The following is a 16,797-nucleotide window of genomic DNA, read 5'->3' on the forward strand; positions in this document are numbered from 1 at the left end:
CTGCTCACTTCACACGAATGCCGTCTGCTCTCTGCACACTAATGCCGTCTGCGCTCTGCACCCTAATGCCGTCTGCTCTCTGCACACTAATGCCGTCTGCTCTCTGCACACTAATGCCGTCTGCTCACTTCACACTAATGCCGTCTGCTCTCTGCACACTAATGCCGTCTGCTCTCTGCACCCTAATGCCGTCTGCTCTCTGCACACTAATGCCGTCTGCTCTCTGCACACTAATGCCGTCTGCTCTCTGCACACTAATGCCGTCTGCTCTCTTCACACTAATGCCGTCTGCTCTCTGCACACTAATGCCGTCTGCTCTCTGCACCCTAATGCCGTCTGCTCTCTGCACACTAATGCCGTCTGCTCTCTGCACACTAATGCCGTCTGCTCTCTGCACACTAATGCCGTCTGCTCACTTCACACGAATGCCGTCTGCGCTCTGCACCCTAATGCCGTCTGCTCTCTGCACACTAATGCCGTCTGCTCTCTGCACACTAATGCCGTCTGCTCACTTCACACTAATGCCGTCTGCTCTCTGCACACTAATGCCGTCTGCTCTCTGCACCCTAATGCCGTCTGCTCTCTGCACACTAATGCCGTCTGCTCTCTGCACACTAATGCCGTCTGCTCTCTTCACACTAATGCCGTCTGCTCTCTGCACACTAATGCCGTCTGCTCTCTGCACCCTAATGCCGTCTGCTCTCTGCACACTAATGCCGTCTGCTCTCTGCACACTAATGCCGTCTGCTCTCTCCACACTAATGCCGTCTGCTCTCTGCACACTAATGTCGTCTGCTCTCTGCACACTAATGCCGTCTGCTCTCGGCACACTAATGCCGTCTGCTCTCTGCACACTAATGCCGTCTGCTCTCTGCACACTAATGCCGTCTGCTCTCTGCACACTAGTGCAGTCTGCTCTCTGCACACTAATGCCGTCTGCTCTCTGCAAAAAAGTGTATTTTTTAATTGTTACTATGGCATCAGCTACAATAAAGCGATAAAGCATTTTAGCCCCGCCCACCACCTCTAATGTTTACAAAGATGGATGTAGATCCTGGTCATGTCTGGGCTGTACTTTGAGGACTTTACCTGTGCTGTAGAAGTGCTCTAGCAGCTGCTCCTTCTCCACAAATCTCTGGTACAGCCAGTCTGTGAGTGCCTCGGTGTCCACTGGAACCTCCTTTATGGGGTACCTCCTGTAACAGAACAGGAGACGGGGAGGTCAGCAGAGTCCAGGGAGAAGGTCAGCCGTGACTGCAACTTAAACTATGTGTGTTGAGGTTGAGGCTGGGGTAAACATTTAACAGACTATACACATACTTAAGACATTAAAACAATGAGCCCAAGGCTAATCCGGCGTGGTGTGTTTACATGCATGAGTCCCATGTATGTTCTGCCTCTCATTAGTCCATGCTTTCTTAATGTTTCCAAACAAGGGATGCATCATCTCACAGAAGCACCACACCAGAAACAGCCGTCATTAATAAGCTAGCTTTGTTTTGTTAGACATTTAGCTCAACATTACCATTCTCAGAATAAGCCGAATGCCCATCTCGGGTCGCCCCGTTGCATTATGGGTAATGGAATTTATTTTGGCTACCAAACAGTATTGATAGTTAGCGTAAAGCAATGAAGAAAGCTCTGATTTGGACCGTTTTAACCGCTGGAAAGTTGATGATATAAAGTGCTTTTGTTGTCACCGTGGAGCTTGTTACGATGTTAGCATAAAGTCTATTTATTTACAGCCGGGGCTCCGAACGGAGACAGAAACAGAAAGAACTGAACGGCTGTTCATATGTAGAGCTGCTGTCAAAGTGACGACCAGTCCTTGTTCACATAGTTGGAATAACTATGTGAGAAAAACATTTCTGACCCTCGAAAGCGACTGGTCTGCAACTGTGGCCTCATGTCGCCGATATTTAGAACATTTAAATTGCAGTGAGAAATAAACACGTAGAGTTCTTTTTTTGTTTGTTTTTGTCAATAAGGAGGTGGACAGTAAATGAAATCTTTATTATTATTATTGTGACCAGAGAGATCCATGTACATATATAGGCTAGGCCATCTAAATTGACTTTATTTGTATTTTTTACGAGTGATCTGATGGTGAACAACATGGAGAATCAATCGCCAATTTGACAGACGGAAATGTACCCACTATATTTAACATCAACACCATTTTGAAACTTTTCCCTGCAATTACAAGACGAATTTAAATGATTTAAAAAGTGGCGGTGTCTGTGTCGGGCATATCCCAGGTCCTGTCGTCCCCCTGTCCGCTATGGTCCGCTGTGGTCCGCTGTGGTCCACTCCTGCCTACGGAGCCGCCGTCCTGACTTTTCCCTCGCTTTCAAGATATTGACAACATAAATATTTGCAAGAAATGTAACTTGAGACTTGTAAGTCTTTAAACAAAAACGCCCGTAAGCCTTATAATTCACGGTTATGGCTCAATATACTTAAGTGTTCACGCTCCGCTGCCTCACACATTTCAATGGCCGAGTGGTTTGTTTGGTAGCCGAAATTAGGAGCCTGATTGACCCACGCATGCGCGGTCGAGATGGGCATTCGGCTTATACATCTCTGACGGCCAAAACAGTTCAGCACTTGTTTAAATTTGACAAATGTGCGTTTGATCATAGTGTATAGTAGGAGTGTGACAATATATCGATTTCCTGATATTTCGCGATATTTTGCGTGACGGTACGATGCAGATACTTTTTATTATTGAAGTCATTGACGGATCTATAGACCCATTTTCAGTGTGTAAGTCAGGGATCATTTATAAAAGCGGTACAAAGCACATGAAAAGAAATATTAAAATTAAGGTTAAAAGTAGCATGCTTTTTTTTAATCGTGATGTATCGTAGATTATTTTTGTGCAATACATCGATTATCGCAGTATCGGCGTATCGTGACATAATCGTTATCGTAAGCCATGTATCGCTTATCGTATCGAATCGTGAGCTACCCAGAGGTTCTCACCCCTAGCGTATAGCAGCACGGTGCATCTAGGGTTTTGGAACATGCCACTGTTTCCTTTGTATTCTTTTCTCATGCAAAAAGCAAAGAACCATAATGCAAGATGAACCTATTGGAAAGCGCGGCCCTGTCAGTCGGAGCTGATGTAATGCCCTCATCTGCCAGAGGAGGGCCTCACTGAGCTGTGGATGAACAGAGCCTGTGGTTCACCTTTAGAGGTTACCTTGTCCTCCTGAAACCCGCCAACCTCACCTCAACTTTACACGGGGGTTTTCACTGAAAACAGGACTGCTGTCAAAGACACGGACAGAGGCAAAGCAGGAGCTGCAGATGGATAAATATTCAAACGAGGTTAGGTTCGAGGTCAGAATCCTGCTCAGAGGCACAATCGTCAGTGTGGAAAGCAGGGCAGAAGACTGGCCACTTCAGTTACTTGCATTACTGATGGGGTCAAAATGGTCCCATTGGAGGTGGTCAGCATCAGTATGACCAACGCAGCGCATCACGATACAGCTCTCGCTATTTAAATTAACCATTAGCTTGCTATACGAGCTGCTTAAAGGATGCTAGAATCCCATGTCTTTCAGAACATTTGTAGAGCTCTGAACTACAGCGTTTTAAATACAGAATAGAAACCTTCATTTCTCTGCACAGGATATTAAGGCCATAAATCAGGTTTTGAGGGAGGGTGTGGCTCCGTCTCAGTCTGTGGGAGTCAGTGCTGTGAACATGACGTTCCTCTGCTTCTACAGGTTCGCGCCATGGCATATTTTCTACACATATAACTAAAGGCTGCGGACCTTGTGACCCAAATCTGAATGAATAAGACATGTTCCATTTGTTCGTGCTCTGACACAAGCCCGGCCCCAGAAAAAGACCGGCGGAGAAATAAAGTGACTAATTAATTGTTTTGTGAAGAAAAATTGTCCATGTGATGGTTTTACTAAACAGTTAGACAGAATGGCGTCCTGTGGGGAGGATCGGGATGGGCCTCGATGGTTCTGACCGTACGACTGACATCAGACGTGCGTGCCGTGGTCAGTGGGTCAAACTGGTGATACTGAACAGCCACCTGAGCCTGGGTCACAGCAGGACACTCCACTGAGCTCTACTGACTCACACTGGTCATGTGTCACAGGGGGGAGAGAGAGAGAGAGAGGGAGAGGGAGAGGAGGGGGGTAGAGAAGGGTGAGGAAGAGGGAGAACAGAGGTGGGAGGAGACACAGTGAAGCAATAAAGACGGTGAAAGATGAATGTTTAACTTCTTAACCCCCGCCTTAACTGAGCGCACGTTCTCCAGTTCAGCTTTATCCAAATCTGTAAGATTCTCGACTGGAGAGCAACAGTCTATAGGCCAGTGTAACGCCTCATTTGAAAGCTAAGACCTACAAAATAGAGCATAGAATTTTCCTTGCGTTGTCGTCACATTTTCGTCTTATTTTTTGTGCTTTTTTGTTGCGTTGTCACTTTTTTGCAGTTTTATTGATGTTTATGTCGCCTGTTTTACTGCGTTTTTTTTAGCTTTCTTGTAGTGTTTTTGTTGCTTTTTTGTTGTGTTTTTGTTGCTTTTTTGTTGCATTTTTGTTGCTTTCGTGATGCTTTTAGATTCGGGGAAAATCGAACTGAAGAAATTGTACCTGGTTAAGGCGGGGGTTAAGAGGTTAAATAAATAAAATAAATGCATCGCCCATATATACAATAAATTACTTCAAATAGACATACATAGAAGTAATATTTTTCCAAATGCCTCATTAACCTGTGATAAATGTTCAGTCCTTTGATGCAACCATAGATATATGCAACACTCTTCCCTTTTTTACCTGCCCTAAAGGTGCCACCTACTCCTCTGAACTAACATGTTTTCAAGAGGTTTTAATTCTACATTGTCACCAGAACCTGGAACATCTCAAGACATTTAGAAAAAGCACAACGTCAGTTTATCTCCTATTCTCTATGCTAAAATGTGTCTCCGGGTGTTATCCAATACTCCACACCTGGAGATATCTGCTGAAGGACAGTCATTATTCCAGAACATCTAATAATAATAATGACTTACACTTGTAATGCGCTTTACAAGCCTGTATTGCCAAGTTTCTCAAAGCGCTACACTGTCGTCAATATTCTAACCAGAACGGCCAACAAAAGCGTGAAGGTGAGACGGACAGACACTCCCTTCTGCTGCTGCTCCGGTCTGTTAAACGGTGGTAACCTGAGCCATGGTTTACAGTCACTTACACCTCACCACTCAGACTGAGCAACCGAGCGATTAGAGCCGCGCCAAACCCGACCACACACGCTTCCTCACACTGAAATATTCATCACAAATCAGGCCTGTGCAACAAAGACGCAGAGGCTGAGAGGAGCAGCTAACCAGAGCCGGGAGGAGCCGAGAGGAGCAGCTAACCAGAGCCGAGAGGAGCCGAGAGGAGCAGCTAACCAGAGCCGAGAGGAGCCGAGAGGAGCAGCTAACCAGAGCCGAGAGGAGCCGAGAGAAGGAGCTAACAGAAGCCGAGAGGAGGAGCTAACAGAAGCCAAGAGGAGGCGCTAACAGAAGCCGAGACAAGGAGCTAACAAAAGCCGAGAGGAGGAGCCAACAGAAGCTGAGAGGAGCAAACAGAAGCAGAGAGAAGGAGCTAACAGAAGCCGAGAGGAGGAGCTAACAGAAGCCGAGAGGAGGCGCTAACAGAAGCCGAGAGGAGGAGCTAACAGAAGCCGAGACAAGGAGCTAACAAAAGCCGAGAGGAGGAGCCAACAGAAGCCGAGAGGAGGAGCTAACAGAAGCTGAGAGGAGCAAACAGAAGCAGAGAGGACGAGCTAACAGAAGCCGAGAGGAGCTAACAGAAGCCGAGAGGACGAGCTAACAGAAGCCGAGAGGAGCTAACAGAAGCCGAGAGGAGCTAACAGAAGCCGAGAGAAGGAGCTAACAGAAGCCGAGAGGAGGAGCTAACAGAAGCCAAGAGGAGCAAACAGAAGCCGAGAGAAGGAGCTAACAGAAGCCGAGAGGAGGAGCTAACAGAAGTTGAGAGGAGCTAACAGAAGCCGAGAGGAGCAAACAGAAGCCGAGAGGAGGAGCTAACAGAAGCCGAGAGGAGGAGCTAACAGAAGCCGAGAGGAGGAGCTAACAGAAGCCGAGAGGAGCGAACAGAAGCTGAGAGGAGCTAATAGCCGAGAGGAGCTAACAGAAGCTGAGAGGAGCTAACAGAAGCCGAGAGGAGCTAACAGAAGTCGAGAGGAGCTAACAGAAGCCGAGAGGAGCAAACAGAAGTCGAGAGGAGCTAACAGAAGCCGAGAGGAGCGAACAGAAGCCGAGAGAAGGAGCTAACAGAAGCCGAGAGGAGGAGCTAACAGAAGCCGAGAGAAGGAGCTAACAGAAGCCGAGAGGAGGAGCTAACAGAAGCCAAGAGAAGGAGCTAACAGAAGCCGAGAGAAGGAGCTAACAGAAGCCGAGAGGAGGAGCTAACAGAAGCCAAGAGAAGGAGCTAACAGAAGCCGAGAGAAGGAGCTAACAGAAGCCAAGAGAAGGAGCTAACAGAAGCCGAGAGAAGGAGCTAACAGAAGCCGAGAGGAGGAGCTAACAGAAGCCAAGAGGAGCACACAGAAGCAGAGAGGAGGAGTTAACAGAAGCCGAGAGGAGGAGCTAACAGAAGCCGAGAGGAGCTAACAGAAGCCGAGAGGAGCAAACAGAAGCCGAGAGGAGCTAACAGAAGCCGAGAGGAGGAGCTAACAGAGGCCGACAGGAGCAAACAGAAGCCGAGAGGAGCTAACAGAAGCCGAGAGGAGCTAACAAAAGCCGAGAGGAGCAAACAGAAGCCGAGAGGAGCTAACAGAAGCCGAGAGGAGCTAACAGAAGCCGAGAGGAGCTAACAGAAGCCGAGAGGAGCTAACAGAAGCCGAGAGGAGCTAACAGAAGCTGAGAGAAGGAGCTAACAGAAGTGTCCAGCAGAGGGCACTGACATAATAAGAGATCAGGATATAAACAGCATATTATAGCCATGTGGTAAATGGTCAGTCTGCCCCAGGGCGGCTGTGGCTACAATAGCATCTTACCGTCATCGAGAGTGGAGTGAATGAATAATGACTACAGTGTAGCACTTTGAGAAACGTGTGACACAGGCTGAAAAAGTGCAATAAGTGTGAGCCGATTCATAAGGCCACAATATATGCAGCCCCCGACCCGCCGTGGGGGCTGAATTTTTGCACTAACTTTAACATTTCTCCATAGATTTATTTGGGGAATTGTTGACTAATTCAAACACCATTTTCACAAAATCTACACTTTAGTAGCTCCTACAGACTCCAAATTTCCCAGTCTTAGACTTAACATTTGGATGTTTTTTTCAATATTGACATCCTGCCTGATTAATAGAGCTTTGAAACTAAACAAGATCTAAAATCTTAGGAACCAATTTTTCCACAAAATAAATCCATACATTTAAACCTGCCTCTATCCAATATTTAAGATTTCGCTGAAAATATATGCCTATAATCGCTGAAAATATAGGCAATTTTAATTAAAGAGAGTGAGAGAAGAGAGTGACAGAGGGAGTGAGGCATCATTTAAATAAGGATCAGGCAGAATACAGTATGTTCCAAAAGGCACAAGTGTTTAATCATCTATATTTGAACTGACAGCAAAGGACAGCAGAATAATATCAAGGTCAGAGGCAGAGGGAGAGGGGGAGAGAGGGGGAGAGAGGGGGAGAGAGGGGGAGAGAGGGAGACCAGCTTCACCAGTATACTAACCCTGTCATTTCAACCCTTACCAGCAGGTTGTATAACACATGTGATTTTAGTTCTCCTGTTGGTTAGCCGCTTGTATTTGAGTGTTCTCTTAAACGCTTCTGGGAGTGCTTAACATGCACACTGTGGACTCAATCTACCTAAAAACAGAAATCACAAATCTAATGATAATGAAACATGATTTTGACCAAATTGGCAGGACTAGTCTGTGCGGCTCCGTCTTTCAGAGGACGGATTACAGAGCGGGGCCAAGAGAAGAGCTCACAGGAACCGATGCATTTGCTGTGGCCACAGGAACCTGGGACTGCTTCTGTTTACAGCCCCAATGTTAAGCATGTGAGGGCATTTCCCACTTTTTATTTATTTACACAAACAAGGTGGGTGAAGTGCCTTGCTCAGTGACACAAAGCACATAGGAACTGCTGGCAGCTCTGAATTATCCTTTCTGGAAGCACTTGTCAAGGATGCCCCAAGGACATTTGGGGCATGTATCCACTGGGGCTGTGCAACATGTGTAACATGTTATTTTTAATCAAACGTGTCTGCGCCCTCGTTTCAAACAGCCATATTCAGCAGAGGACGAGATCAATTTCACCTTTTCAAAATCAAAACAAGCTCACATCACACTGGCCCTCCTTCATCAAACTTGCGTACGGCATAATCAGAGCGTACACGAGGTGTGCGGAAAAATCACAGTTTTTTACAGCATGAGATGTATGAGATGTATTGGCACATTACATAAAACCATTGGAGCTTTAAACATAAAACTAGCCGACGTGTCCATGTGTTACCATAGAAATAAAGGGTTCCATTGTAATGTGTGCGACAATCAATTAATCAATCAGTGAACATTTATTTTTAAAGCCCTTTACAACACTCAAGGTGACCAAGTGCTTTACAGTAAAAAACCTGGCTTCACCATTCATTAGTAAGGGGATAGAACGCTCATTCAAGCAGGTCCGTAAGCCTATGGCTGATAGATGAACCCATGTGTAGGAACAAGCTCAGAAAAGGTGTTCCTGTGGTCCTATGCTCTTACCTGTAGTGTACATGCGTTACTGTGGGCGGCCTGTAGCCAAAGATCCACGTCTGGATGTCCATGGGTCTGGCTTTGGGGTAGGCTATAGTCACATCTATGACCCACTGCAGATTTCTGCACTTATTTACTCCTGAAAAAGAACACAAACAGGCAAGAACATTCATTACACAGTTTTAAAAGCCAATAATTTCACATCAGTGGGCTCATGAGTACAAATGCGAGTTCTCTCTAGTGGCACAGTGCAGTCATGGGCATGCATAAAGTGAGCAGGGTTACCGTTAACTGGCTATTCACTTTATTCCACTCTTGACACTTCCGGTGGAGCGCAAAGTCTTCATTAAGCGGAGAACGAGAGAAAATGTTCGCCGCTAAAATCTGATGTAAAATGTCCGATGTTTATCTTCAGCTCTCCATCTTCTCCATGCACACAACTTTATTACGATTTGGAGCAATTATTGCATCTACAGCTACTGATTATTTCTCCAATTAATTACTTGGCACACGAAAAAAGTATATACTGCAGCTCACAGTGGTCTGGAATCTGTAGACTATTGTCCTTCCCATCAATCATCAAGTAATCAATCAAGCTTTAGCTAACCATTAACCATACACAACTAAGCGAAACACAACTTTTATACTGGGGTTGTGTCCCATGTAATCTCATCCACATGTGGTTACTTCAATCAGTGTTACTTTCCCAGAGCAAAAGAGTTTCTCTACGGTGAGATGAGGCCATAGTAGAGCCGATGGTCAGGCCTTTGACTCACAGAACAACAAGTAGAAACAAGTCAGCTCAATCACTAAGTTCAACTGTCGCGCTAATGACAAAGCAGTCTACCACTGAACACTCCAAACTGTAGTCAGGCCTGCAGCTTCTCTGTCTCCTGTTAAAAATACAGTCTGGTCTGGTGACTTCTTCACGCAAATTACTGCTCCCTTGAGTTTTAGGGTGACCAGTGACAGCAGTCTATTTGCAAGGCATCATCGGGTGGAACTGGTCTAAAGAGCCCATTCAGTCACGAACGTCACGTCTATAAGGAGCACATTCCCCTCCGTTTAAGGTTGTCACGATACTAACATTTCAAACTCTATTTCCATACTTGATACCGATATTGATACTGCGGCAAAAATCTCGCTTTAAATATATATACTATGTTGACTCGTCTCTTTTCCATCTGCCCCGTTTTATCTACACTGCAGAACACTTGACACTGTATTACTTTATTTGGTTTTACCATGTCCTTCAGAAATCATTGCAACAAAAAGGTCTAATTTTAAATAAATGTTTACATTTTCAACTGCTATATACATAGTCAAATTCATTACTATACTAACTCAAACTTACCTTATACACCATTTACAGACTGTATATGGCCCATGACCATCATGTTAAACAATGTGCTGATACTACTTTTGCCGAACCTCTCCTACCTCAGATTAAAGGTACTTCCACACCAAACGCGCCTGGTGTGGATGATTTCTAATCTCTATGTGAGCCCTGATCAGTACCGCACTTTAATAGAGACATGCACAGTCTTTATTTCACTATTCCTAAACTAATCCTCTTGTAAAGTGATGATGATGTCATCACGTTACCTCTGGGTCCGATGGAACTTAAGTCCTTCTCACTTTAATGGGATTTGCTGATTTTAACCTTTAGCCTCAGTGCTTTGCACAAAGTTCTTTTTAAACATCTGGTTGCACAAAAATACTTAACTCATTACATGGATGCCTTTTATTCACCCAGACTGTATGAGTCTAATGTAATAAAGACTGTGGTCAGTTCTTTAGAGGGCCCAGTTTGCTGTTCTCATCAGCCTGTGGTGCTGCTCATCGCTGGATAACAGACGGCATGTGGCAGCAGTGGACAACCAAAGGGTATGTACAAATACACTTTTATTTGCTTCAATGTGGATTTCTCGAACTCAGCCATGAGAGAACAAACAGATCTACAAACACACGTCTTCTCTCAGGCGTTAATGCCCCCGACCAGGAGTAGGAAGTGTGCACTGTGACCTGAATCCTGATTTAAGAGATAAACAGACTGCAAATGTAATCCCACTGCAGTAATAGTCAGTAAAATGGTAATTAGCTGGAGTTCTGCTGCACACTCAGGACACAGTCACACAGGCACAGCTGTGTGCGTCACTCACTGCCCTTCATCCTGACCCCACCACTCCAAACGCATCTGACTGAAGAGCGGACAAACACGCGTCCCACAGGAGTAAGAGGACCGAGAGAACCGAGAGAACCAAGGGGGCATATAGGACCAAGAGGACTAAACAGACTGAGCTCTGATTGGCCAGAGGAGAGAGGACCGCCCTCACTAACACAGGCAGGTCATACCAGATTCCATAATTCACAACATCAAACCGCTGTTGAAAAAGGTGATTTAGTTGCTGCTAGCACAACTCAAGCTAGTGTTAGTATAACATCTGCATGTAGCTTACTTCTTCTTTCCTCTAGTTTTGGCCTTGGCACCTCTGAATAATTCCATAAACTCCATCCAAAGGCAGAATTTGTCCACATTGTTCTCAATGCGGTCCACAAAACTTTCCATTGCAGTTCTGCTGTTCCTTCAGTAATGTGTATTCCAGTGTTGCGCATATGTGGGAGAGCCGCCCACAACAACTGTGGTCCATTTAGAACGGAAATGGTAAATGTGTAAAAACCATGCCATGTGCGACCAAACAGTGCAGGGTTGAAGCGTACTACATGGTCATCATCATGGATATCGTGAGGTCTGGACATCGACCAGAATATAACTTTTACTTTCTCCGTAGCAAAGAAGAAACAAATAATAATAATAATAAAATTGGCCTAGGCTCCCTCTGCAGGACGCATTAGGAAGGGCATGATGAAAAATAATCAAATACCAGCTTTCATTTTTCATTGAAACAATGATGCACACACTTTGATGGCCGAACTGGGTCCTGGGTTCAGAAGTATGTTCTGCTGCTGAAGAGGAGATGATATAATCAGTATGGAGGGCCTACCTGCCCAGGGTGGCCTACCTTTAAAGACCTCAGGGCACTTTCAGTAGGATTGGCCATATTTCATCATTTTTAGACTACTTTAGGTGTTTAGATAGCTGTTCTAATCATGTTTCAAATTAAATTTGAAGTTGCCTGAAGCTGCTTAACAAGGGAAGGTTCCCACACGTCTAAAAGCGCTTTAACAGCTGTCTGCGCTGATGTGTGTTTGCTGAAGCGGAGGGACTGATGCTGCGTTGGCACTGACGGGCTAAAGACAGGCTCATTCTGTCTGCCTCAGGACCAGCACAGCACTCGCCCCGCAACATGCACATTTCACTCTTTCAAGCAAAGTCAGTCTGACCCAATGATTGTCGTGGCAATATGAGACAATGCACCATCCTTATTGTGAGAAGCCACAACCTATCACAATATCGAAAAGACACATTTATTCTCATTCATTTAACCACATTTGGTGTTTTACCAAATCACTTCAGGGCCAAAGTTGGAGAGCGAGTTTCACACAAGACCATATGCAGTCTGACCATCATGGATCTGCAACAGTGTCATGCGGTCTCCACATCGGCAGCATCAGTGGAAAGTGGAGGAAACCGTAAAGTTGTTGATGCTTTTGTTCCGTACCGGCCATTTAAATGTAAATCAGTCGGCCCTGACACAGCAGCGTCATGTTCAGAGCAGAGTTTTCCGACAGAAACTGAGTCTGAGCTCATGGACCAGTGCACCCAGGAGAGAAGGAAAAAGAAACTTAAGACCAAGATCAACTTTGCAGTAGTTGATGTCGGTCTTTCTCCGCTCTTTCTCCGTTCCCGGATGGAGCCTCTCCGGTTTCCTCTACCACTAAAACATGTACAATAGGCCAGGATGAATGAGAGTGTGTTTATGTGTAACATGCATTGTCCCAAAAAATAAACACATAGCCTCTGACATTAAGGATTTAAAGTGAAAGCACAAAAGCAGGACAGAGTTGTCATGGATTTAAAGGGAGAGTGAGAGATTTAAAAGGGATGAGCGGTCCTCTTTTTTATAGATGATCTTTGACATATTCTCAGCTCTGTGTTTGTTTAAATGGATGAAATGGCTCTGGAGGAAAACATTTAAATGGGAAATGGTCTCAACAAGGCCCCGACCAATCTGGATGTTCGGATCCGATACGATACGAAGGGGGTTGGCCGATAGCCGATATATAGGCCAACATTTTAAGTCATTTAATCAGATATAATTTATTTTCTCTGAAATAGCTAGTTAAACATTTATTATTTTAGTACCTTTTTCAATCATTGAAATATACAGAAATATACCCAATAGAGGTCGATGTGGGTTTTTCTGAGGGTGAGGCCGAGCTTCAACGAACGTATTTTTGGCCAAATGTTTTAAATTGTCGGGTCTATAACCCTGTGTGGTGTTGAACTATATGAACAATACGCAAAGGTCTACAACCTTAAATATATAAAATAGGTGTTCAAACTTGTGACAGACTTTCAACACGATGCAAGTCGGTATCACCATTCCGGGATATCGGCCTATTTATCGGCCGATAGCCGATATTTTAAAAATACTGTATATATATCAGCCCTAGTCTCAACTGGAACAGCACTTGTCTATCTTCATCAGGCTCAAAGCGCTTTACAGTAAGGAGCCACACACCCATTCACTCTCTCATTCATACACCAGTGTACGCAGACACTGGAGGCAAGGTGGTGAAGTGTCTTGCCCAAGGACACAATGACAGTGGGGATCTTCAGGAGCTAAGACCTTCCAATGATAAAACGACCCGCTCTACCAACTGCGCCACCGTCGCCCTTTAGTTTCCTGTGACACCTGCTGAGTATCTGTGTCAGGCTTCCCCTCACGTCCTGGAACAGAAGGACTGCGAGCTCATCAAAATTTTAGCAACTGCTTTAAATCCCAAGAAAGCAGGAGGAAAGAAATTAGAAATGAAACAGTGATGCCGCCTTTAGGATTTATGAAAGGTACTCTATATAATATTATTGTTATTAGTATATCTTTCCAGGTTAAATAAAGCTCAAATATAATGACAGTTGACAAAACAACTTCAGTGCATGAGTGAAATGTTCCGACTCTGTCCTGAGTGCGCGCAGTTGAAACTTTTCGGAAAGTCATATAGCTTTCCAGCTGCTGTAATGTGCATGCCAGTAGTATCTATTGATATTGGTCTCCAAAAACACTCGGGTATGATCAGGAAATGGTGGACAGTCCCGGAGCTTACCGGTCTGGTTGTTGTTGCGCCCGTCCGCGGGCAGGCTGCCGTTCTCCTGCTGCCCCGCCAGGGTCTTCAGTATGACCTGTGTGGCCCCCATGCGCGGCAGGGTGACGTGGGTGAGGTGGGGCAGGGAGTTCTTCTTGGCGAATAGTTGACTGGTTTCCCGCCGTTTTCGCAGGAAGCCGCCCTCGGGGAAGAGAACGATCCACTTGCGGTCGCGGCTGTGGTAGTACCGGTCTAAATGCTCCTTAAGGTACACCAGCTGCTTGTCCCTGTGAGCTTTACCCTGTCGAAGACAAAGACATGGATATGAAGTGATGTTGAGCTGGATGGACACAAGCTCTAGTTTATAAACACGCCTCCAGCTCAGAACCTCCAGAGTTCAGTCACTGAGCTGAACCACTGGAGGACGACTGAAGAAGCCCTTGACTGGGGACAAGTGCTCATTCTGTTCTCTCATTGGATAATCATCAACGTTTAACTCAAGTCTGAAGATGCAGAAGCCAACTTTAATGACATGTCCATAACCTTTACAATGCACATGAATGTTTATTAGCTTCGCAGCTAATATATCCCCCATGTTTTGAAAATATACTCTACTAAATGTTGGTTTGGTGTTCAAAGTGAGAGACAAAATGGAAAGCAATGATAGCGAGTAAAGTAACTATTTACCAACTTATCTGCTGTGAAGCAGTGAGTATATAATCCAAGTATGTTTGAAGACAATGTATTGGTACTGGTGATTCCTCAAATAAAAGTACTGGTATTGGTTTTAGAAAAAGTGGTATCGGTGTATCCTAATATTGAGACTCAAATACAGTGATTCACTGGAAAAAGGACCAGTGCATATTGAGCTCGTACTCATCGCAGCCTCTGCTGAGGCGGCCGCAGAGGAGCCCCCGCTCCAGATTGGAGCCTGGGTCTTGGTCTGGAGGATCGCTCGCCCCGGCCGATAAGGATTAGGCTTTTGTGCATGTTTTTGGTTGATGGAGGGAGTGGGAGCTGACCATGTTAACAGACAGTCCGTCAGTAACTGAACCAGAGCACAAACCGCTCAGTCACCTGTACTCTGATTTAATGGCAGTGAACATTCAGGGGGCCTCGATGGTGGAGCACGACACAATGCCCACATCTTAAGAATACATCGCAAAGTCACGAGGTCTTCCTTCTGACGGAGATTTACACATACATATGCATATACATACATATTTATACAGTCAAACACAGCTGAGAAATGCTAAGTCATCATTTTCTCAGTAAATGGGTAAGTTTTGAATATGAAACACTGTGTGCCTTTCCCATGAGCTTACATAAGTGTGCACCTGTCTGCTGGACGTGCATTATTCATCGGTAATGTGCTACATATGCTCTGGGGTCGACTGACCCCGGCTTCCTGGTGTTCCCCAGCGGTCTCTGTCCGAGTCCCACCCAGGCCTGAACTGCTGAGGGACCAGAGCAAAGGCGATGGCTTTGATATAAATGATTCACTTTTACTGAATGAATACAGGTAATGAAACAACAGCAGGACACATGTGGGAGAGCTGTGTGTCTGTGTCCCACATCCCAAAATGAACCCACGCCGCTCCCCTCTCATCCAGCTCCGCCCCCGGATTACAGACCCTATAGACATGTGAAGTTTGGAGAGCTTAATATGACGAGCTCTGCAAAGCTCCAGCTGCTTCTACTGTAACAGCAGGGCGTGTTGCCCCTTTGCAAATGTGAATGTGTTTCGATTGGTCCTAACTAAAAATCAATGGTGCTCCTCCTGCATCAGGCTAATGCTCTTAATGCTGGCATGGTGGGACATTGATTGCAGTTTGCTTTAAAGCAGAGGTAAGGGCTGAATGGCGGGAGAGTTGTTTGTTTGGAGTACAGTGCTTGTAGCCGTTAGCATTACACCTGTTAATGCAGTCATCAGATCATCTGAGAAGAAGCAACAGATATATGTGTACCTGTAGAGTATAATGTTTCTATCTATAATAATCTGTCCCTTACGCATTCCTTATTCCTTATATCATGTTGGGCCTGGAGGTGACCACATGGTTCTCTCAGGTCTTCGTGTTATCTGCTTGGTATTACCCATCACATTCCACATGTTTCTTGTCTGGGTCTCCGTTACACTGCCTGCTCCGATACTTTAGCTCTTTCTAAAGGTAAGCAAAACTACAGAGAACAATCCTCATAGTTTGATTTATTGTTTTAGTAACTGTGGAATCTAGCTTTACCACAACGAACACTTGAATGCGAGGCGTGAGATCTCGGTGAATGAGAAACTAACCTGATGGCACAACTGACGAAAAGAACTTTATGTGCAAACCATGTGTTCTTTATGACAAGGCGCTGTCAGCCCACTAAGCCTTATGCCTGCAACTGAAAACACATCTCAGAGGGAAGGAGAGAGTTCAGCTTGGTGGATGAAGCCGTTCTTCAGACGGGTGGACCTGGCCACAGATGCAAACTCCACAGTCTCTCTGAAGGCAGGATACTGGTATCGGATATCGGAGCAGATACTGGGAAAAACACTCTTGGTATCGGTTTATATCAGAAATCGGGCGATACTCAAAGCCAGGTCTCTGTATCAGAAGCAAAAAAAGTGGATCGGTGCACCTCTGGGCGGGAGGAGTGGCTGAGGCTCATGGTGTTCTTAAAAAACATAAACACTGAAGAGAACGTAGGAGTCTTTGGTCTCATGAGCAGTGGAACAGTGTGACTGATTTGATCTGCGTCCGAGGCAGGGGCTGAACTCATTTGATGTGGTTCATGACTCGCCGTGTGAAGTACTTCATTAGAATAAGAGCAAGTACAACTGGGCAGTAGTTGTT

At 45.3% G+C, this 16,797-nt stretch overlaps 1 protein-coding gene across 1 annotated transcript in view; it reads right to left on the bottom strand.

Annotated features, from left to right (window-relative positions):
* Positions 1-16,797, bottom strand: part of lpgat1 (lysophosphatidylglycerol acyltransferase 1) — a 48,267-nt gene that overhangs the window by 1,519 nt on the left and 29,951 nt on the right. The window contains exons 5-7 of the mRNA XM_079572798.1: positions 13,982-14,261; positions 8,762-8,891; positions 1,090-1,196 (exon numbers count right to left, since the gene is read on the bottom strand). Of these exons, the coding sequence (XP_079428924.1) occupies positions 1,090-1,196; positions 8,762-8,891; positions 13,982-14,261 (517 nt within the window). The remainder of the gene's footprint in view (positions 1-1,089; positions 1,197-8,761; positions 8,892-13,981; positions 14,262-16,797) is intronic.

This window comes from Gobius niger (assembly GCF_951799975.1).
Source record: "Gobius niger genome assembly, chromosome: 15".
In the NCBI taxonomy this organism is placed as follows: Eukaryota; Metazoa; Chordata; class Actinopteri; order Gobiiformes; family Gobiidae; genus Gobius; species Gobius niger.